The 24,092-nt window shown below is 43.3% G+C and overlaps 1 protein-coding gene across 2 annotated transcripts; it reads right to left on the bottom strand.

The window, feature by feature from the left end:
- Positions 1–1,454: 1,454 nt before the first annotated feature.
- On the bottom strand, positions 1,455–23,949 carry ints2 (integrator complex subunit 2). Of its 2 annotated transcripts, XM_080866751.1 has the most exons (26): positions 23,732–23,949; positions 23,392–23,605; positions 22,443–22,751; positions 22,124–22,262; positions 21,642–21,744; positions 18,303–18,416; positions 17,351–17,481; positions 15,393–15,563; positions 14,568–14,788; positions 14,332–14,457; positions 14,049–14,120; positions 12,598–12,712; positions 12,065–12,133; positions 11,079–11,213; positions 10,804–10,980; positions 10,533–10,647; positions 9,677–9,781; positions 9,403–9,567; positions 6,808–7,009; positions 5,532–5,657; positions 4,299–4,500; positions 3,769–4,050; positions 3,180–3,287; positions 2,862–2,967; positions 2,400–2,576; positions 1,455–1,876 (listed from the first exon to the last, which is right to left on the bottom strand). In XM_080866751.1, exons 3-26 carry the CDS (start codon positions 22,745–22,747, stop codon positions 1,695–1,697), a joined length of 3,648 nt encoding a protein of 1,215 aa, XP_080722877.1. In that variant the 5' UTR covers positions 22,748–22,751; positions 23,392–23,605; positions 23,732–23,949; the 3' UTR covers positions 1,455–1,694. The 2 variants fall into 2 exon arrangements, with proteins under 2 accessions (XP_080722877.1, XP_080722878.1); XM_080866752.1 differs by having other exon boundaries at positions 23,392–23,949.
- Positions 23,950–24,092: the final 143 nt, after the last annotated feature.

Here is a 24,092-nt window from a genome sequence, read left to right as displayed (position 1 = left end):
TACCACTGAATCAACAAGGTTTCTGTAATTAATGGCTGTTGATGGAGTGGACGTGTTGGTTTTAGTGTGGCAAGAGTGCCCTCTGGTGAATTATCAGGATACACCTGTCAGGACAGCACAGCAGCAACAACCTACACTAAATGTGAAGTAACTAATAGTAAGCAAGTAGAATAGAATTCACTCGCTGGGCCCACGTCCTCATTTTAGGTTTGACAGTGTTTTAGTAGGTAAAGGTGATGCTTGGACATGAAGTGAGCTGCGGTTTGGGGAAGGCCTCGAAGGAGACTGGCGATGGCTCCCAGGCCTGGCAGATCCCCGTGTACTAAATAGAAGTGAAGTTAAAGAAATGAGAACAAGGAGGGACGGCGGGAGGGAGGGGCACGTAAACGAGAACGACAGCTTGCAGAACTGGGGGACCCTCTGGAGCGTGTTTGGAGGTCCTGCTCCTGAAATTCCGATACATAATCTCCAATAGAATATAAGTTCAAATCAACACCTTTGTGCCAGGAAAATAAAATAATTCCACATTTAAAAATAGTTTGAAAGCCTCCCAGCTATTTATCTCGACATCTTTGGACATTTACCTACTGCAACAGCGGCGTGACGCGACAGATACAGATCAGTCACTGACATCACTAAATGCCATCTTATTCCCTGATAGGCTGATGTCAGCCCACGAGGCCTACAGATGATGATGCATCCCGAGGTACATGTGAGATAGCAGCTACACATTACAGTGCACACAACAGCATTTTAAGAAATAGGCGTGGGCTGGTTGGGGGGTCGAGCCCAGCCTGAATTCAAGAATTAGAAAATAAACACTGCTGTTTTTGCTTAAGCCTGAACAAGTTTTTTTTAAGTTGGACAGTATTTTTATACACGTGCACTAGCAGCAGGTCATCTAAGAATCATAACCCAAAGTTATTATCTGAAGCGTGTGAATGTTTGAATATGCCTCAGTGCTATTTATCTGTCTTTGAAACCAGCTGCTTGTTTTAGAAGGAACCAACCATGTTTGTGCTCAGAGGTACAAAGATTTCATTATAAACCAAACAAACCATTTTAATGACTTTAGTTACTGGAAACATTGTAACTGACAAGAATTGGTTCTTCTGTATATTTCAGGTATTTATCAAGATTATTGTAAAAATATCCAACAGAACCAACTCGTTTGCTCCAATCATCCTTTTTCTTCTTTGATGTTTGTGAACTTGTGTTAAAATGTTAAAAGGTCAAAAACGTAAACAACTCCTAAGACTTAACTGTAACTGGATTTAAAGGTCTTTTTTTGATTGCATAAAAAAAAGTTAACTATTTCCAGTAAAAACAAGAAATAAAATCTTAATTATATGCAAGGGGCAGAAAACCAGGAGTCCAGATTTCTGCTGAGAGGAGATGCCACATCTATCCAAACTTCCCACTGCAGAATAAACCTCAGACGGATATTTCCTTTGTTTTATTACAAACAAATACATTACAAAACTCTCACATCTGAAGGCAACATTTTTTTCAGTGCCTGAGAAAAAAAGGTCGTAGCACTTAAAGTTAAAAAAATATGCTTACAGAGGTCGAAGAAAAACCCCAAACATTTTGATTTCTACAAATCATCACAGAGCACATGAACACCGAGTGTTTGGAGTTGTTGGTTTAATCAAGTCCCTTTGAACCATCCAGAGTCTCTGTGTGTGTTTGCTCTATAGTCCGTGAAGGGTGCAGCTGATAATGTCCATGAAGGTGGCCTCTATGCAGTAACAGAGCTGGACATCAGGGTCAGCCCCACCCAGCTCCTCTGCTGTCTTCTGGGGTAGAGTCAGCTTGCAGGGGTGTCCTCCTGAGACCACAGCCTCCAGTGGTTTCTCCTTAAGATACTGCAAGCCTGAGTGAAAAAACAAGTGTTTTTCTTTAGCACTGGTAGATCTAAACTCATCTACACAAATTATTCTATGTCCAATCGAAGCGTCCAGAAATGCTGAATAAACAAAGTAGATCAAGCCTGTCTGCAGTAGCATACATGGACAACACCTTTAAATGTCTATGGTAGGTATACTCCTACTACACATTTACTAGATCCAGTGAAATACATGAGCTGTGCATCCACAGTGAGTACAGATCCAACAGCAGTGATACCAACACCGAGCTTCAAACCCTCAGTCTGAGGAGCAGGCTGGCACTTGGTCTTTATGTGTAAGGCAACATCAGGCTTCACTCAAACACATCAAAGCTAATAAATGATGAAGGCTCTTTCTCATAATTCTTAGACATTTAGGACAGAAATGATCAGATGGCTTTAATTACAACATCTGGATTGTGGATTTTTAAAAAGATGAACAAAAATCATTCGGGTCAAAATATTTTTGTGTCAACATTATTCTGCCAAGAAAACGAGTAATCATGCTTACGCGCGATAAAAGGATCGATGTCCCGGGCTTTGGTGGCCACGTCCGAAGAACAAACCTGGCCCACTTGTACTAAGAGAGCTGCCACGTCATCGTAGAGTGGAGGGAACGCCTGGCAGAAAGCCACCAGGCATGGCAGGGTGGGCATGAAGAAGAGGAACCGCTTGGCACGAGTCAGCACTAGGAAGCAAAACACACACACGAATACACAATTAACACAAAACACAAGGCTGATAAACAGTTAATACAGTGTAGAGAAATAATGTTGCACTAACAGCTAAACACCAGAGGATGGCAGCTAAACACAGGGATAAAAACATCTGTGTGCCAACAGCTGATTCATGTAAGATGAACTGCACAGTGCAGGCAGCAGACTGAATGTTTGACAGAGAAAAGACGCACACTAAAAGAGGAAGTATATCACCACATGCATGAGCGTGTGAGACGTAAAGAGTGTTTACCGACCTGTAAGAAGTGTACCCATGACACTGATGGCCAACCTGGCCACACTCAGGGACTTGGGTAGGGCGTACTGGGTGCACAGATATGATAGCAACTGGATTGCAAAGATCTGCAGGGACACACGATAACAACAGTGAGACATTTAATACATTTATTTATGTAGCAAATATGCAAACACTCAGCAGAGCAGCGAGCAGAGCTGGTTGGAGAAAATAAATAAATAAAAGCACAACAGTGTAAGAGAGGCTCTGGCACAAACCCAGGGCAAGTCTAGGAGTGAAAGCCAGGAAAGAGAGGGGAGGGGAGGTTGGGAGGCCTCACCTGCTTTTCCAGCTGGGGCTGGGCCAGCAGCTCTGGGATGAAGTCCAGACAGATATGGATGGAGGGAATGCCTGCCACAGTTAGAGGCAGCAGAGCTTGAGGGTAACCCTGGCAGACAGGGAGACAAGAGGAAACGGGAAACTTGGAATTAATCTAGCAACATAAGCAAGAAATCGCAAATAAGCAGTTCATTTATTCAAACAGTCGTCTATGTAAATGAGTGCCAGCGTAAACATGCGTGTGCGCCGATGCACACTGCAGCAGCTCCTGCTCAGCAGCTCCTGCTCAGCAGCTCCTGCTCAGCAGCTCCTGCTCAGCAGCGTGGATGGATTACTGTGACAGGAAGCGGTTTGATGAAGTCCACCATATGGCTGTCTGCTGCTTCTGGGAGCTGCACTCACTTATTACTTACGCCACGGCACAATCTGATGACTAATGGGGTCAATATGATTCAGATCTTCTTGAAAAACGCATTGAAGGTATTTTCTGCTCTACGGTGTAATCAATTATCAATGACTGTAATGCTTTCAATAGGAAAATGTGGAAGGATGCACAAAATGGCACAATAAACCTGCCAGCATTATATTACCTGAAAGTGGACCAACTTGGCAATGTTGGGGTCGGCGATGAACATTTGATGCAGCAGACAACAGATGAGACACTGCACCTCCCTCAAATCACTGAGCAAACCTCCCTCTGGCTCCGCAGCCTCCCCGCCCCCCTTGGCTGCAGGCCCCAGGCTTCCCTGTTTCAATTTCCCTGGCACGGGGCCCCGAATGCTCCTCAACAGGCTGTCTGTGGTGGCCCCCAGCTGCTGCTCTTCAGAGGTTGGCAGGCACACCTCCAGAAGAATCTGCACTGCTGCGCTGTCCTGCAGTTGGACAAAAACAAGGATTTATAATGACTTTGCATAAAAGGCCCGCCGTTACACTTTAGTGTCTTTTTGCATTTTTTGTTTTACTGAAACACCAGTAAGATAGAAATTTCACATAAAAATAAGATTTGAAAATTTTGCAGTGTAATATTTTGGGGGGGATGAAGAAACAACGTGATACAGGAAACAGGGTTAGGAATGAATATGCTGTCACATGCATAGCACTCTTATAAAACTCAAATGACCTGCGCAGATAAAAGAGCGTTCTTTAGCTCCTCCCTGGTGACCTCCGGCGTATCTGCTTGTCCCGGCACACCGAGGCTCGACACAGTCTGGCTCTGTCGATCAAAGTCGGCCGTCTCCTTCAGGTGACATTGTAGGTAGGCTTTCGAGGCCAGCAGGTAGCCATTCAGCATGTGAAGGACAATGTCCATCAAAGGAGGACACCTGGCCAAAAACAAATATTGTTACCTGACAATTAAGACGCATCATAACACGTCTGCCAGAGCTCATCTTTATATTCTTACATGCAGTTTCTATACATCAATACAACCATTATAGCCTCAATTTTAATAACATGTATGCATTAAGTCCTTAGTAACTACATAAAAAAGTGCAATAAATGACAAAAAAAAATTGAAAATCGTTTTTGTTTTTTTCCATATATTTCCAGTTAGAGTAATTTCAGAGGTTCACCCCTCAAAACTGTAAATACAAAACAGTTGCACAAAATAGTTTCCAACCACAGGAAAATTATTTTGAGTGTCTTCATAGTTTTATTTTTGAGATACACTAATTTTTATATACTGCAGGAAAAATGAAAATAAATATTATGATGCAAATTTGCAAAAAAAAAAAAGCATCAAAACAGATTATTTCCAGCAGTTTGAGTTTAAGCCTCCCAGACACGATACAGAAAGGCATAAACTCAAAATCTATTTTAAAAATACCTGCATATCTTTGTAAATGCCCTACAGGACAAAAAATAAATTTTCTGTGAAAATGACGTCACTTCCAGTTCCGGGCAGGTCATGGCGGGTATGCAACAGTTCACGCTGACGTCTATTCAAACGTAGGAAGTGTTATGAACAGCTGATCGGATCGGACGAGCCTGTTTCTGGAATATTATGTTGTTGTTGCTGCAAGTGCTTTTTATGCAGGTGTTGCAAAGCTGTATGTGGAAGGAAACCGTGACTGAGGACGAGCTGATGGCATAAGATGTAAGTACAACTCCTCCGGTTTCATATGCAAAAAAAAAATGATTGCGCTAGCTCACGTGGTTCCAGTGCTACCGGGCTTTAAAAATAGTTACGGAAAACGGAGCGTGCCCGCGCTGCCTGGTCATAAAGGGTTCATCTTTTGTATAAGAAGAAATTCTTTAGTTACGTTCAGTGAAAATGTGGACCACATGAAAGCCCACCTACTGCAACACATCTGAGACTGTATGTCTGAGTCCATGCGTGGCTTTTTGTAGTCACCTGTATACTCTCTGATCACAGCGCAGCACGATGAGAGGATCGACCATCAGGTCATTCTGGGTGTACCTCTGCTGCCTGAGCAGCTTCGCTGAAGGTTGGAGGGCGTTTACCGTCATCACCCACAGCCTGTGACACAGACACACAATTTCATTCCCACCACACAGTTTTGTTAACTGAAGCACCGACTGTACCCGGCTTTTAAAGAACTCTGACCTAACTAAGACTAAGAAACACTGCCTTGTTAAGGGACAACATTAAAACTGCTCAAAGTAAAACTGACAGTATTACGCCCAAGATTAATATTCAGACTAGAGCAGGGTGATGTGACCAAAAATATTTATCACGATATACATTTGAAAATTTGCGATAACGATATAACTGACGATATAATTGACACGAGACAAAATACTTTACAACTCCTCAACTTTATTAGTGCAAAAAAAAAACCCATCAATGTATTTTCACTTAAACAAGCAGCTGTTTTTTATGTGCATTAAAGTTATAGAAAAATGTAACAGTGCAAATGCAAACTCCTCACTGACAGTTTAACCAAAAGGCATTTCCAGTGGAAACTGGCCGACGTATCCTGAGCACAACCATGTATAATATCCACAACACTTAAAAAGAGGTTACACACACACAATACGGAAACATTATGTTGAAGCACAGTACGTATCACTCCGCGAGGCTCCGCCTACGATAGCCGTAACGCTCCCACAATCCATCAAGCGGTGCGGCTTCGTAGCTCAGCAAAGTCGTACTAAAACATTTGACAGATTTTCGAGCGCCGTGCACATAAAATCGTTTCGAGGTCAGTAAACACGACCAGAGTTCATACATAAGGCACACGGGATTATAAGGGGCTCTGTCGACTTTCAGAGAAATCAAAGGATTGATTTTAAGTGCGCCGTATTTTCCAAACAACACGGTAATAACGACGGCCCGCTAGCATGCTCCCCCGACAACCCCTTACATCTCCCCCTCAGTCTTCCTGCCTGAGCTCGTCTTGTAACAGGCTCCTTTTGGTAGCTGTGCTCCTTTGAGCAGCAGAGTGAGGCCTAGAGGAGGAAGCAACAAGTCAAACACCCCTGTAAGCCTTTTACTGGAAACATGTATAATTATTATTTAACCAGCAGCAGGGGAGTTCATTGACTTCAGTGATGTCAAATTCTAATTAGTGAGGACAAGAAAATTCTTTAGACCAATTTTAGTTACTCAAGTGATTCCATTAATGCCTTAAGGCACAAATTCCTGATTGCATGTCCGGAGCACGTACCTGCGGGGCATCACGGTGTTCAGACCCATCCAGAGCTTGTTGACGGTCTGTAGTATACGACGAGGCACAGCAGGCTCCAGCAGCAGAGCCATGCTGGCTGTGAGGGCCTCCGCGTAAGGGATCAGGTCTCCAGGTGAAAGCAGTGTTAAATGTTCCAGGATACGCATCAGCCTGGGACTACCTGATGGCAACTTCTGGAAGGCTGGGAGGAAAACATAAGCTTTAATCTCTGATTCATAGAGAAGCTTTGGCTGCATCTCCATCAGTGTACAACAAGTGCACAGCACAGTATCATAAATACACTTGAGAATTATTTTGTGATTGTCCGTTGAGGTTAATCAACAGATTCCTTTAGCAGCATGGATGCATTTCAAGAGTCAGAGAGGAAAAATGTAAATCACAGATTAAATCCTACAAATGTATGGCGGTATTTTTGTGCCACTATTCTGAGCGCGCGTAAAAAAAGTTTGCAGGTGCAAGTGTTTGAAATTTGTTTTGAGCGAAGAAAATTCATTCCTGCAAAAACTGTATTTCAGTGTTTGCTATTATCCACACACACACACACACACACACACACACACACACACCCCAGCAGCCCCTCTCACTCAGTTTTTGCATTTGCGCTCGCTCGCAATGTGTTGCTCGTGCTCTCAACATTTCTGCCCGTGCGCGCTCAACTCTTTCTCCACACCATTATATTTGTGCCACAAAACCAGCCAATCACAGACTTGGATGCAAAGAAATCTGATTGGCTGTTTTGGTCTCCAATCAGCTCGAAATGACGAAATGCAATATCCCAGAATCCATTTCATCCAAAACTCAAACGAGGCAGTGGCGGAGGACCACAGAGGGGCGGAGTTTGAAATATTACTCTTTCTGGGTCACAAAATAAACTTTAAAGATATTTTCATGCGAGAATGTTTCTGTGTAAACTTCAAATACCTGCTCGATTCATCAGGACATCACATATTTGCATAAGTGCTCTGACGTCTTCGGAGATGCCTGTTACCCACCAGCTGACCGGGTGGTCACTCGGGTTAAACATAATATAAAAGGCTGAACTGACAGAAAATCACCGACTACACCACCAGGTGTTACAGGAAAAACGAAGAAAAAAAAAATCCTTTGAACTAAAACAAACGCTGTTGTGACAGTGATGTACTGTCTTGTTGGTATACATGTATGATTTGTATCACCTTCATGTTTCCAAACCGATATCATGACCAGCAGCTTTACAGCTGTGGCTCCAGCAAACATCAGCTGATACTAGAAATTAATATTAAATAAATTCTAACAACAGCTGATCAAGCTTAAACGTGCTGCTGTTGTTTAGCGTAACATCCGCTGGTTTCCTGTTTCTGGCGCAAAGTGGGAGATAAACAAACAAGAGAGACAATCAGCTGATCATTGATCAGTTTCATGATTGAAGTAGCAACAGGAGAGGGAGGATGAGAGAAGAGGCAGCTGTGCAACGTAAAGACAGAATAACTCCAGCTTTGTCTTTTTGATTCTAGCTGAAGTCCGGGACTAATCGCGTTCCTTTTCCCTTCAATACGGATGTGTTGTAATTGGTCCAGCCCAAAAACAAACAAACATAAAAAATCACCATCGGCCCACCAGGCAAATGTCCGGGATGCCCAATGGCCAGTCCAGCTATGCGGTCAGCTGGTGGGTAACAGGCATCTCCGAACTCTGCCACTCTGTGTTCCTCCGCCACTGCCTCGTTTGAGTTTGGACGAAATGGATTCTGGGATATTGCATTTTGTCATTTCGAGCTGATTGGAGACCAAAACAGCCAATCAGATTTTTTTGCATCCAAGTCTGTGATTGGCTGGTTTTGTGGCACAAATATAACGGTGTGGAGAAAGAGTTGAGCGCGCGAGCAACACATTGCGAGCGAGCGCAAATGCAAAAACTGAGCGAGAGGGGCTGCTGTTGTGTGTGTGGATAATAGCAAACACTGAAATACAGTTTTTGCACGCAGCAATGAATTTTGTTCACTCAAGTTCAGCTTTTCTTTGCTCAAAATAAATTTCTCCTCAAAATACAACACTTGCACATGCAAACTTTTTTTACGTGCGCTCAGAATAGTGGCACAAAAATAACGCCATACAAATGGAGTAAGCTGTTCAGGTTAAGAGACAGGCTCCGCAACACAAGTATGTAACCATCACTCAGTTCAAACAACTTTCTTTTAAACTACTACAATGAAGATCAGAGAAACACAAGAACACCACATGACAGAGCCAAATAAACGAGACGCCAGCTCTCTGCGTCTGTCGTGCAGCGGCACACAGCATCTGGATGTAGCTACACATCACCTACATCTATTGAAACTGTTGATCCTTCAGCAGTTGTAGGATCAACACAGCATAAAAGATTAACCACAAAGATTACAGATTGATAAATGATTTTATTCCAACCTAAAACAGATAATCTGGCATTTCACTCGCCCAACTGTGGCGTCTAGATTAGCGTCAGTGGTGCTAGTAAAGCCATCAATCATCTGTCTGGGTTTTTATTACTTTAAAATGTTTCTCTCTTAATATTTTTAACTTAAATTCAGCAGCTACATCTTAAATTTCCTGTGCTCACCCTGGTGAAGCTGTCTCTGGGTGTATCTACAGGTGTTGCTGGGAAGCATCATCTTCCTCAACAGGGGCAGGGTACCGGTCACCTCCTCCGCACACACCCAGTCCTCCACAAGGCATAAATGTGGGTAGTTGGTTGCAAGCAGTCTCAGTAGGGCCGAATGCAGACCTGGGATCAGTGAAGAAACTGCGTTCAGTCTACAATAATCAAATAATTTTTACCTTTTGGGGGTTTTTCTCCATGTGTTTAGTAAGAAAAAGCCAAAAGTGACTCTCACCCCCGAGTTCCTGCTGCAGCCCTTGGGCCTGGGTAACTAAGTACTTAATGGGGATCTGGTCCATCAGGGCTGCAGAGTAGGATTTTGGCTTCTTCTGCATCAGGGCTTAAAAAAAACAGAAAAAGAGGAAAACAGGACAAGTGAGTGGATCACAGAAACTATACTGAATTAAATACTAAACAGAGTGAAAATGTGAAGCAAAATAAGGACGAGATGGAGGATAAATGTTTCATTTGATTGTGTGAGGACACCAGAGCCGCTGTGCCGATGCGTTCGAGAAGCTGAGGTGATTTTTCATTGACGTGGGTTCATTACCACTGCTGATGGGCTTCATTACTCCTTCCTTGAAGGCTGAGAGAGCACTTGGGTAAACACAGCAATTAAAGAGATGGGCATAAACTCTCACATAAATCTGGCCTAATGAAGGGCAAGAGGAGAGCTCGTCACGGGAGAGAATAAACACTGACTAGGCTAACTGCTAATGCTCAATCTAACCTACAGCTGTCCTAGTTAGCTTTGCTCCCGCAGCCATTGTACTTGGCTCTTTGTCAGCCAACCATTTATTCTCTATGAAGCAGCCAACATTCAGTGCCAAGAGAGAAAAGGATGAATGACTGCACATCCAGAGCATCTCCTACAACTTAACAGAGGACAAAAGGTTCCTTTTTCTTCTCACTTGCTGACAAATTCCCTTCATCATCCACACAATGCATTCTTCAGTGAGGAAAATGACAAAGGATGCAATTCAGACAGGCCCAGAAAGAGAAAATGAGAAGCAGGAGGGAGGTGAGCCAAGAGCACAAAGGGAAGCCAAACACATCGCAGTGTTTTTGTTGGGAAACAGCCTCATACATACCCAGCTGTTTGGTGCTAGCCAACAGGTTCTCCTCATAAGACAGGATGTAGTACAGGATAAGCAGTTGGGTGGTGATAGAGTAGCGCTGCCGTCCTGCTCGACTACCATCCGCTTGCTAAAGAGATCACCAGCAAACGTGGACATGGATATGTGAGCAAAATTATGGATTATGAAAGTGTAATTATGTTTCAAACTAAATTAACAATAACCCATCAAATGCACTGCACTGGTGTTTTGTAAGGGTGCGGATTTAGCTTCGGAAGCGACTTACTCCTGCAGAGCTCAGGAAGACAATGAGGATTTCCTGCTCTGTGATTGGCTGGTTGGTGGCCTCTGGGTTTGCCTTGGAAGCTGGAGTAAGGATGGAGTTGATATAAGCATCAATTAGGGGAATAAGTTGGGTGTGGATGGGTGTTGTCGTCTCACAGAGTTGGCGATAGATCCAGTCCTAGAAGGTGCACACAAGGGCAACAACACAGTTTCAAACAGCTGTGCAGTAGTACAAAGTTACGCAATAGTCACAATCAGCCATAACGTGTGCATTACCTTAATAGACACTTTGTGCTTGGTGAAGGCTCGGCTCCGAAGCAGCTGGTAGATGCAGTGAATGGGAAGAAATCCTGTGATGTTGGCACTTAGGTTGTTGGTCACTGCAACCCTAACTGCATGAGCTGTAACCACCTGCACAGCCAAAGTCACACAACTGTTGTTAACAGTTCAGAAATGTAAAGACTATAAACATTTGTGCCACATTTCTTTTGTAGCTCCTGGACAGGAAAATTTACTTCTATACCAGCAGCATGGGCCCAACCATCATCTTTGGCCAAGTGTTTACGTTTTGAATCATTATCGAAATAATATAGTTGCTCCGTGGTGCAGTGGTAACACATTCACCATATATGTGAATGATGGTAAATTTAATTCTGTTAGGAGATAAACCCCAGCCAAGTGCACTCCTAGTCCCAATGCCAGATAAATGGGCGGGCAGCATCAGAAAGGGCAAAGGGCATCAAATGTGTGCCAAATCAAATATGCCGATCCTTGGGAAATAAGGGAGCAGCCAAAAGTAGCTCCTAACTTTAATATCAAATTGAATCTGAAAAAACAGTTTAAAAGGTTTGCTACAAAATAGGGTTAAAACTATCCAACCATCGTTGCCATTATGGGATTTACTGGTTCAAGACTCATGAGGTGTCCGATCTCTCTTATAACACTGTTTAAGAAGCTTACCCCATGACACAGACAGATGTGTGTGATGCTAATAGTCTATACTGGTGTGAAAACTCTGTCATGCACCGTGACAGTTTGCCAACGTCAAGCAGTAATAACCTAAAGATATCAAAGTCAAAACTTTCTGTGCTTCCTATGAAAAAGGTTTCAGCAGCAAATCCCCCCCCCAATTGGTCTGATAGTAAACAGTGAAACCTGAAAGGATGGAGGTGTTGAGTCAGAGATCTAAATCAAATCACTGACAAAAACGGTGGTTGCCCAGTAACAATACACAATGATGGACTTGTAATATACATACACACCTGTTCAGTGAAGATCTCCTGTGTGAAGATGGTCTTCATCTTGCTCAGTGAGCTGGGCTTGATGGCAATCTGCAGGAATTACACAAAAACTATGAAAAACATCCAGAGTGGCAGGCTCGCTGTGAGTGAAAACAGCCTGTAGGCAGCAGCGCTGCTATTTTGTAATTCCCTCTTTTCATATTTCATAAGAAAAATTCTACATGGCAAGCACAACACTGAATTGAGAGGATTGCCCTAGGGGTGGAAACAAACAGGCTCTAAATCCAATTACATTACACATCTTAGTGGGAAATACAGTGAGACGGGGAAACTACTTAGCACACAGACAAGAAACAATAGTGCACTTAATAAGTAATAACACTGAAAACTGGCTGCAGGGTGTAGAGCAGCTAGCTAGATACGTGTATGCTGCAAATGTTTCATTAGTGATATAGTCTTTATATGCACCACTGCTGCAGCAGACGAGAGGGGCCAGTGGCTGGTCAGCCAGACTGATGTATTGATCACTGCCTCCCTCCCACCTACCACCTTACCTTCATCCCCAAAGTAGAGCACACCAACTCAATAATGGAGCTGAGCTGGTTGCTATGGAAATACATGGCAACCAGTAATAGCATCTCTCCAAAAGAAGCAGATACGCCTGCGGCGCTGTAAGGAGGAAGACAAACACATATGCAGGAGAGGCAAGTGAGAGAAGACATTTAGGTTTGTCGTTAAGCCTTCATGTTGCAGGACAGAATTTAAATAAAAGTGATTATGACCGTTACATCAACCCACACACACCCGAACCTTCCTCTCACAGCCTTTAGGTTAGTCAGACAAACCTGTCAGATTTATGGTTTATGGACTTGAGTCACAAAAACACGGATTCATATTCAATGCTGAAGGTGCTGAAACAGGTCAGAGACTTCATACAGGAAAAACAAATCTCCAAGGAACGAGTTCAACACATAAAGACGATTTAATACTTTCAACTTCTTGTTCATTGTGGGAACGTTTTTTGTTTCCTCGGTCACTTGGTCAAGGGGCAAGGAAACCGAGTGTGTGTAGGCATCCTTAGATTATCTGCCCTTCCTTATTCATCCCTCTTCATCTGACACTGAAATCTATCAGAGCCTAATGTAAAGAAATGTTCAAATCCGGCACACCGATTAGCGTGAATCCACTGATCCTTGTCACTTGCATCATCAGCACTGGAGCAACAACAACGGGCCAAACTTGGAGATGCACATAACTAATGTAACTGACTAATAATGTCCAATATTCAAAAAGAGGTTCTTGACTTTAAAGTCCCCTCTGATGTCCATGTCTACTATCCTGGATCTTATGAAAAAGACACTGAACGGGCCCAAACAGAAATCTGTGATAAGCCTACAGCAGCTTTGGTTTTAGCCGTAGCTGGTTAGCAATTCATATTTCTAGGACAAGTATGCTGTGGTTGTTTAAAAATAATACCTGAGATGGATGGCAGGAGTAGAAAAGACACCATACAGCTATCTATGCATGTCAGATATATACCAGTCAATGTCAGCACCAGTTACAACCAATCAAAACTGGCGAGGAAGCTGACCTCAGCACCTTTGTCTTATACCGACACCAAACTCGGTGAATGGTACTGGCTCTACTTCCTGAAATTAATTTTAAAAAATTAAATTACATTTTTTTAAAAACAAATCTGCTGATTCTTCATATGAAAGGAGGTCACCACCAACAGCAGCTGTGTATAATGTTTCACAGTATAGGAGACAGGATCAGGATCTAAGTGCCACAAATGCTTTCACACATGGGTTTATGTTGCATTATAGACTAATTCTGTAAAGACATCATCCTATTACAGCTGATGTGATGAACATTTAAAGCTTACGACATATAAAATCAGTACAATAACGTGTGTGTCACAATAAACTCAGACATGTGACAGCTTCCTGTGATGGATTTTACTCTCTAATCTTTTGCGTTCTCCATGAAGCCTTTTTATTGTTACCTTTCAAAGTATTCCTCCTCTTTGATCATCCAGCTGAGCCACATGACCATCAGTTGTTCTTGCTCTGGAGTGCTGCACAGGCACACAGAGGATAATGCTCAGTCGACATATGAAAAGAATACTATTAATGCCAAAAAACACCGACAGGGCTTTTTGGTAAGCAGCGGGCAAATCAAAATTCAAGACCACCGGCAGCTAAAAAGAGCTTGTGATCCCTGGCCTGTTTGTGTTGGCAGAATAAAACAAAGACGTCTAAAAGTAAGAGTCAATAAACGTTATGTACCTGACTAGAGTAGGAAAGGCCAGCAGTTTGCAGAAAGACAAGGAGACGAACCGAACGCCAGCAGGAGTGGCAGGAGGCCGGCTGGTCATCAGCTGCAGTAGTTGCTCTGCTTCCTCATCTGTAGGTCTGGAAGGAAACACAGCCATTAAAATACATTGTTACATTGTTACAACTAGTACATAAAATATTGATTATAAAATCAAATGTAACAAAAGCTATCATGATCTTTGACTCACCTGAGACCTGCAATACCCATGAGGGCGCAGTACAGCCGGAGCAGGGCGCTGGCCTTCACCACGTGCTCCTCTCTGAGGCCAGAGTACCCCGAGCCTCCTTCCTCCTCCATGCCGCCATTATTGGGCACATGGGTGCTGCGTGAACGCGGCAGGATGGCAACGAGCTCGAGCAGCAGCTGTCTGCGCATTTGCCACAGCACTGAGCTGCTTTCCCTCTTACGCTGGCAGGATCGAGTGAGGAGAGGACACCATTTAACTTTCATGCTTCCACCGCTGGGCCTTGGTAACAGTTTGCCCAAGTTCATTTACAAATCTGATAATTATGATCATTAACTGACTCGTTGCATGAGCAGCAACTTGAGGAACACTTTAGGACATTTCTCCAATGGTGAGCAGAAGCTCCGTTCCTCCTCAGAGCTTTATCGCCTAAAAACCCCCCAACATTTTATGAAAGGGAAATTTAAACAAATGATGACATTTACAGTGAAAAGCTGACTAAAGCGTGTCTGCGCTCCATAAACTGCAAGAAATGCCAGCAGATAGCCAGACTCGTGATCTCCTTTATATCTGCTGTGATATTTTGAATGTTAGCTTAAATTTGGGGCAATCCAACTCGAGCGCTGAACACCGAGTAATACAAGAAAGATACTCCCACCAGGATCTCATTTTGAATTTCAGCGAGTGTTTGTATTACTGTCTGTTCTTTAAAAACATCACAGGAACAATCCAGCATGTTGAGGACATTGTGGGTGGTCCACCTCTTGCACCTAAAGGAGTGACTGTTTATGTGTTGTCAGGAAATACGAGAGTCAACCGGGGCCTTACCTGTTGTCCATTGCGAATGAACATACTGAACCACGTACGGACTTTGCTATTGGTGCCAAGCAGCAGTCCGCTGACATAAGACACAAGAGGACTGACTGCCTCATCTGCTGCATCTGGTTTATAATCCAGAGTGAGAGCCACACCCAAACCAGGCAGGTGACACTCCTCCACCTGGAACACACAGAGCACCCACAGTCAATTACAGAGCGTCACCTGTTCTATCAAATATTAATCATGTTCTTTCATAATGACTACGTCTATGTTTGTTTGATTATCACTATGGGCTGATGTGCTCCCGGTCTTTGCAAAGACACGCGTCTCCAAGGTATAGCTCAGGGGTCTCGAACTCCAGACCTCGAGGGCCGCTGTCCTGCAACTTTTCCATGTGTCCCTGCTGCAACTCACCTGAATACAACTAGCAGGTCATTAGCAAGACTCTATAGAACTTGACTGCATGCTGAGGTGGCAATTCAGCCATTTGATTCATGTTACAGCAGCTCATGACTGAATGAACACGGTGCAATAAAAGCATTGTTGGAATTACATTGTTCCAAACACATTTACTTGAGCAGGGTTAGGGGTCGCCACCTCAGCATGCAGTCAAGTTCTATAGTCTTGCTAATGACCTATTAGTTGTATTCAGGTGTGCTGCAGCAGAGACACATGGAGAAGTTGCAGGACAGCGGCCCTCGAGGACTGGAGTTCGAGACCCCTGTATAGCTCCTTTTCTTACTGAGGGGAAACATGAGCAAAGAAGCTGTCTTGCTAAGTGAGTGATTATGAGCCAAAACAAGGTTTGAAAATAAAGGAAATTAAAAAAGGGGAACTAGCAATATGGGTGTCGTTCTAATACAAGCCTGCATTGCTGTATTAGTGTCGTCTTCTTTTTCTGTGCAAACGAAATATCATTGTTGTTTAAATTCACTGTTCCTCGTCATCCTACTATTAATGTTTCTCGACATTATTTTCTAACATCACGTGTTGCTTGACCTTGCTGGTTGCGAGCTCTACTGCCCTCCACCAGACATTGTTTTCAGCACTGGATCCCATCAATTCCCAGACCTTGTTGTTTGAGACCACAAAGTCCAGCCAAGTACGAGTTCTGCTAATGAATCATTCAGCAAGGCAATGAATTTCTTCTGCCTCGTTCAATAGCCGACATTCTAACCTCTATGAGCGATAGAAATAAGACTCATTTCTCCCCCTCGGGGACAGCGTCACTAAGAGTACCACAACATAAATGACTAAAGAGCAAAATCCTATCACTTTTACTGCCCTCTATCAGGTGAGTTGATTTAAGCAGAGAAAATAGTTCCCCGCACAGCAGAGCCAGTCGTTAGTCAAGTCTATAATAACTAAAGAGTGACGTTTAGGAGCTAAAAGCAAACAAACGTCTACAGCTTACAAATTATTCATCATTTAACAAAGTGGTGTAAGCACAACATTTGTCTGTCAAACTGATTTTCATTCTTGAAATCTGTGCATGACTGTTACATTACCAGCAGGCTACGTTTAGCGAGGCAGAGAAACAGATGAGCTTTGCTGGGGTGCCGCGTTAAATTTGTTACCAAGAGAAACTGCAAAATTATGGAAGATATGTTTTAACGGCAAATAATTATATTGAGATCACAATCAATATTTAATGCGGCTATGTTTCTGCAAACACAACCGTCGTGCTATCCAAACATTTAATCAGGAGAGCACTTCATAAAAAAGGAGCAGATGCTCCAAATGTGCTGGTGCGAGTATTAATTTGATTTAATACATGCATAATTAATGGGATAAAACAGGGCAGCAGAATGAATGTTGCAGAAAATGTGCATCCAGAGTAGAAAAAGAGCAGCTACTAGATGGGAGAACTCATCTCTCATCTGAAATAAATGACTTTTGGGATGCTGTAAATAAAGTGGGAGTTTGGCGTGAGTTCAGTCCCGCCATTATACTAACGGTATACCTACCACCATAGCCCGGATATTGAGAGCCTGTGAGGGATTCATCTGACATAGCTGCCGGAGCGCTTCAGTCCTGCGCCGCCCACCTACGCTCTCCTCATCCTGACGCTCTCCATTCTTAATCAGACCTCTGCACACTGCAACAACAGAGAGGCACGCTTAAACACTGTGGACCTTCTGCTTACTATATCCTTACAGCAAATGAGGAGAAACGTATGCAGACTTTCAACACTGTATAATCTGAATACTTCCAGATCCCAGTTATGTCCTTCAATACACAACAGCCATGATTACATCAATTCTCTGGCATATTTGTCCTTCACTTTCCCACTGTATATTGTTTAAAAGTAAATTTGGTAGCTGGCATTATGGCAACGCTTTGAAATTGAATTAGTTTCCATCTGTGCTGCTCCTGGATCATTCATACACCATTGATGAGGCGGCAGGGTGAAGTCTGGCTGCCAGCTGGTGTTTAACATGGCAAACCTTACAAACACTTCATCCAAGGATGAATCCATTGCACTTTCATGTCAATGAAAGAGTAACTGCAGCAGCAAAGCCAAAAGGAATCTGTGATGATCACCGCTACGCAGCACAAATCTGCGCCTGACATGGATCTGACACTCTGTGCGATAAGGAGACAGTGAGTGTTTTATTCCAGAGAGCCTCTCAAAGGGCTCTCGGGGAGTCAGGATGACATAATAATAATGTTCATCATCAGTCAAAGACAAATGCCTGCACTCTCGGTCCACTGCCGTGAACAGCATTAAGAACAACACATATAGTTGTAGATATCAGTGTGTAATTCTAATAAAGCGAGAAACCTTGGAGGTAATCTCAGATAAAGTCCTGTTTCCTCCACACTGACTATATCCAACTATTCCTGTCAATTAATCAGCCACTCTATTTTCCATTATCTGCTGACAGAATGTGCAGCGTTGTGCAACAGATGAATTACCTTCATTGAAGCTGTCAGGAACATTGGCAACCAGCAGACACAGAAACCAGTCACCATTGCGGACATGAAGCAAAGCCTCGGCCACATCCACGATCGGCAGGAGCGAAGGCAGCTCTAAGACGGAGAAAATCCAAACACACTTCAGACGGCAGGGTCAAAGAAACGGATTGTTTTCAGACATGTTTACAGAAATATTTGTTATTTTAAATATGCTGCGTTATTTCTGAACTCTCAGGAGCAGTGGATTATTTATTATTTGGATTATTTCGATTTTTCAGTTATTTTGTATTTATCAAAAAGCAAGTCACTGCCTTTTACAAGAAAAAGACAAGGCTGTGAGGAGATGGGAGTGGCTGGCTGCAGACTGCTCTTCAAGCAGAAATCAGCTGCATGACAAAGTGCAGTAAACAATTAGTGTTTGAGCTTCGGCATGTTTTCAACACTTTGCCATGCCAACAGAGCAGCAAGAGATGTTTTTCAAAAATTGTTTTCTTTATTTTCATTTGCCGCTCATGACAATTTTTTTATTTGTAGATTTTGTAGTGCTCCCTACAATGTGAACCTCTCACCTGAATGTTTAAAATGTTGTTCAATCCAATTCAATTCAAGCTCAACAATCAAATGATCCCCTATGAGAGCAAGCACCAGGCAACGGTGGAAAGGAAAAACTTCCTTTAAACAGGAAGAGACCTCTGACAGAACCAGGCTCAGGGAGGGGCAGCCATCTGTCATGACTGGTTGGGGGGTGAGAGGCAAAAGAAAAGAAAAATGAGAGTGTGGCTCACGTTGCCTAAAATAAACAACATATGGTTTTCTGGACTGAAGGAAAGTTTTCTGTGAGGTGACTGAAGACGCCGAGCGGATGCTTTTCAGTGCATTTCTTGTTTAAATGAACTCCGTCGGGTAAAAAAAATGGAGTTGTTGAAAAACCTCAAGCATGGATGCTCAATAATCACTCCAGCAGCCTTTCTAATGCTGGCGTTCACGATCTGCCTGTCCTTATTGATTTTGCCTGGATTTCCATATCTCCCAACTGACGCTCGTTGATGGATGAATATACAATTGTCATTGAGGGAACTCTGTGTGCAGTTGCATCAATTCCTTCTCAATGACAGAAGTTAATAAGCAGACATGAGTCCCAAATCATTGCCCCAAGCATGGATTACCAATATGTCAGGTGGTCTCTGTGTGGATAGCTCCTCATAAAAACGAGGAAGGACTCCGCTCCAGCGCATCCCTCCTTTGCCAAACCACTGGACGTTGGCATTAAGTCCGAAATTTTCTCCTCTCTTTTGCGTCACTCTCGCCTCATCTGATGTAGCTTGACCCAATGATCCACACTTTTGTTTCTCCCTTCTGGAGATTCTGTGTGGTCTCTCAGTGTCAATACATGGGAACCTGTTAGAGAGGCCAGGGTTGAAAAAGGGATGCCGGAGAACCTCCAAGGGTGTTATGCGCTGGTGTGCATCCAAGGCCAACATCTCTTTAATTAAGCTGACAAATAAGCTTTGGCCATCTTCTGGTCCTCGTCTAACCTTCGTTATTTGTTCGAGGTCATCAAGACGTTTAAGTTTTATGTATCGAGTCTCCAGGGATGGATATCCTGTCTCGTACTGAAATTGTTGGTCAGTCTTATCTGTCCAGCGCTGTTGCTTGTAGTCGTCTTCAATGAAATAGTCATCAGTGTAAATGCCAGAGTCTAGAACACGATCTGGTGGCTGACCCTGAGTCTGTATGATGAATTTCAGATAATCATATTCATTCTCCGCAGGGTAGAGTAGCACCCCTGTAGCAAGCTCCACACCTACCAGCCCCAGCTGGTAGGGGTTATTAGAACTGACACCCTTTACCTGTCTGTAGCTGAATCTCCCACATTTCAGTCATTCAGTGATTAAAAGAATATGAACCTTCAATATTCATTCAGATGTTTTGTTTTTCTAAAAAAAATTAATTCAGCTTTTTCTAATGTACATTTTAACATCATCTACTTTCAAACTTTGAAACTTCTTCTGTGTGAACTTCAGCTTTCAACAGTTCTCCACTTTATCTTTCAGGTGAATTATTCAATATGTTTCAGCTGTAGGGATGGGTACCAGTATCCAGTGCCATCATGGCACGTGTCATACACTTTGGATTCTAGCCAATCATTTTACCTTTGTGAGCGTAGTAGGCGGGTCCAGGTACGTACGTTCTTTTAGAGCAGAGCTACAGATTAAAAATGTCCAAGGCGAAGCGGTCAAAAGTCTGGCTGTACTTCACAGCAAAAGATGCAAACTCAGCAGCAACAAGTGCTTTAAGCTGATACTGTGATACTGTCAAAGGAGGTAACACCTCAAATCCGATGAAACACCTGGCGACGTATAGCGTTTTGTTAAAGCCGAGAAATGCGCCGTATTTGAGAGCTTGCTGCGAGACCTCACACCGAGCACATCTACTGCGGGTGTGGTGCCTGTTATCGGACCCGGAGTTAGCAACATCCCCCAAAAACCCGAAGAGGAGAGTCCTGGCCCCTAGCCCTGCCAGTGTAGCAGAAATGATGAGGATGATGATGCAGCAGCAGCCGTTCTTCTCTGCGTGAGTAGCTTAATGTTGTTCGTGTGTAATTTACGTTGAGTAGGCTAACCACGTTATTACATTAATGCAGGTAAGGTGAACTAGCAAACATCATCATAGCTACATGCTGCTGTCTTCTTGTTTGATGGCAGATACTCCCTTCACCCTGGCCAAAAAGGCTAAAATGACCAAAGAAAAAGTGGAAAACAGTTAAACATGAGAGGTTTTGGACAAAGTTTGTGTTTTTTCCATTGTTTAAGCACTGCTTCCAGCCAAGAGTGATACCATATATGCCCCATAGCTGCAGAAAAGGCTAACATTGTTATCTTTTTACAAAAAACCAGCTGAACATGAGAGGTTTTTGGACAAAGTTTGTGTTTTTTCCATTGTTTAAGCACTGCTTCCAGCCAAGAGTGATACCAAATATGCCCCATAGCTGCAGAAAAGGCTAACATTGTTATCTTTTTACAAAAAAAAAAAAAAACAGCTGAACATGAGAGGTTTTTGGACAAAGTTTGTGTTCTCCATTCTTTAAGCACCGGTTGAGCACCGGCACAGTTTCAAAAGTACCGGTTTGTAACTGGTATCGGATAAAACCTAAACGATACCCATCCCTAATTCAGCTCATTCAACATTTTTAACTTAACATTCAGCAATTGTTTCATTTCAGCTCAAAACATTCAACTATCAGCATTCACACTGCAGTTTCTTCAGAAAATGCATTTTCTAGTTTTTGAATGTTGCTGCATTAAATGCAATGCTATTATAATGTATAATCTTTTTTACCTGCTTGTAAAATGCAGAGGACATCCGCAACCTCTTCCAAGTACACAGGACTTTCAAAGAGTTCAGAAGACTTTAAGAAAAACTCTCCATTTGAGTCTGCCACCTGAGAAACAACACGGGAATGTGAAACAGGCCACAGGGACGCATCACCCAACTCACCCTATTAGATGAAGATGGATCTACTAAAGGACAACAGCAGCACGCAGTTAATTTCATTCCAAGCGAGAGCAGCTGGCAGAGATTTAGTCGTAATTCTGATAGAAACTTCAAATTTAATGAAAAGTTAAAGAAAACAGCACAATCTTGTTTCTGTAGTCCACAGGTGACACTCATTAATGATTCATACTTCCATTTCTTTACATATACACAGCTGTCCCAGGTATACGTGACATGTTTGTTCCACATTTCTACAACGTGGATGCTCAGTTATCATCGTCAGTGTCCAGAGATCTACCGAATTATAAGGGGAGCTTTGACTGTACCTTGTTCATGATAGCCAGGAGCTCACTGAGGGTCAGACGGAGTCTCCTGAGGGGATCACTGTGTTCAAACTCCAGAGTTAGGCCGTGCTGCAGCTGTGACACCAGGATGCTTTCTGCATTAGAGCCACCTGCCTTGTGCCTAGCAGAGGAGACGGTACATTATGTATACTGCTAAAATGAACTCCAAGTAGGCTTTTTTGTTTTTTAAAACACAGTAACAAATATAGCTGTATATGTATGACCCGATAAGCAGCTTTTCCCACTCTGTAACCCACTACTGTGCCAGTATATAGTGTTACCATGTGAAAATAAGTCATACCTAAGCTGCTGCTCCTTCCGTGCGTCCTGCTCCAAGGCATGAAAGTCAACAGACAAAAGTGCTACAATGGAGTTGACGGCTTCAACCCCAGAGAGCAGGCGGAGGATAAGCTTCTTGTCCTGTGCCCAGGACTCGCTCTGATCAGCGGGGGCACATAACGCCATCCTCACCAAGCAGGGCAGCAGCAGCCTCAGCTCCGGATCACTTAACGCAGCCAGGCGCACTACATCCACCTTCTGCATGGCTTCAAAAGCATAGGAGCTGACAAACTGCAGCCCTGCACTGTCTCCCATCGCTCCGTGCATACACCTTGGGGGAAACAGACAAAACTGACGGTTTAAAGAGGAAAACTGGATGCATTTTTTTCTACAGTCTGCTAGTCTGTTTTCAACAGTACATACACTTTAAGTTGCAGAGCTAACGGTTGTCATAATGTGACCATTCATTCCTCGATATACATTTTTAACGCGAGAGTAACTTGTACGCTGATGGTAATGATTTTGTTTGATAACTTGTTCATAGGTTTAGTCACTACAAACAGAAACGCTGTTACACGCCACTAAAGAAACAAGATAACAGCCGTCTATAACCACTAACTGAAGCAAATGCTAACAACTGCTGGGAGTAATACATGAACTAGTGTTTACTGGATTGTTGTGAAAATATCATCTGGACTCACCTTCAGAAATCTTTAATATATGCCTTTTAAAGCACCAGCAATTCGGCTAAAATCGCTCGAACTCTTAGCTGGGTTTTTTACGGCTACATATGAGCTAGCAGTAGCTAACACTCATTCAGTTCGCTTCTGGAAAGACTTTTAGCATACTGCTAGCAAGCTAAGAGCTAAAAGCTAGGCTAGTTTGTCACAAGACAACCTTGAGTTGACGGGTCCGTCTAAGCTATAAAGTAAGTGTAACATAAATACACGAATTCACAAGAACGCCCTTACCTGGCTCATTAAGATGACACGTACTGTTTCAAACAGTTATCGCCGCGGAGGCCTTCAGACGTCAGACTGTACCGTCAGCCCCCGCGGTCGCACGATCGGGGAGAGCCCCCAGAGGAACTTGTCCTGGATTGTGCCGGTGTTCCAGATCTACTGGCGTTTAGATCAACTGGCGTTGGTCGAACAGATGTGTGGCAGTCTTGCGTTTCAGTAGCTCCTACCGACAAACCAGCAAAAAAACGCCAAATGTGTCACCTGTGACACTTGTGAGGTTGTCTCAAACACACTCCGTCAGTCTTGATGCTGTTGAACAACAAAATGTTTAAAAATGTGGCGAGTTTACCTGGTGATATCCTCATGCGCGACGCGATCGCGAAAACAGCAAACAAGTAACACCACGCCGTTGTTGTTCACGGGACACAAAGAGTAAACGATCGGGAGACTCTTGTCGTCGTCATCGTTCCCCTCGCACGGTTTATTCCTCCGAATTCAGCGTTTTTGCTTCACAACTACAGCGTGCTGTTTACTTTGTGCACTAACATGGACTCGAGTCAACCAGCGCCACCTCTGGCCAAGTGCCACAGCCTACAGCCAGATCAGCCTGTGACACACATCTGCACCACGTTTGAATTCGTGTCATGCACATTTGTACCTTTCAATTGTGTCTGTTTGTGCGTCATGCAAATAAACCTTTGGAAAGAATG

This window comes from Rhamphochromis sp. 'chilingali' (genome assembly GCF_963969265.1).
Source record: "Rhamphochromis sp. 'chilingali' genome assembly, chromosome: 19".
Taxonomy (NCBI): domain Eukaryota; kingdom Metazoa; phylum Chordata; class Actinopteri; order Cichliformes; family Cichlidae; genus Rhamphochromis; species Rhamphochromis sp. 'chilingali'.
This window is presented reverse-complemented; position numbering and strand designations above follow the sequence as displayed.

Bases quoted from the DNA above. Each gene is read 5' to 3' on its own strand.
- ints2 (XM_080866752.1), bottom strand. From the start codon at position 22,747: ATGCACGGAGCGATGGGAGACAGTGCAGGGCTGCAGTTTGTCAGCTCC. The intron at 9,782-10,532 runs GTATGTATGAGG...GTTTTTTTTAAG, and splicing joins GGCTAGCACCAAACAGCTGG to CCCTGATGCAGAAGAAGCCA. The intron at 5,658-6,807 runs GTACGTGCTCCG...TCTGTGTCACAG, and splicing joins AACACCGTGATGCCCCGCAG to GCTGTGGGTGATGACGGTAA.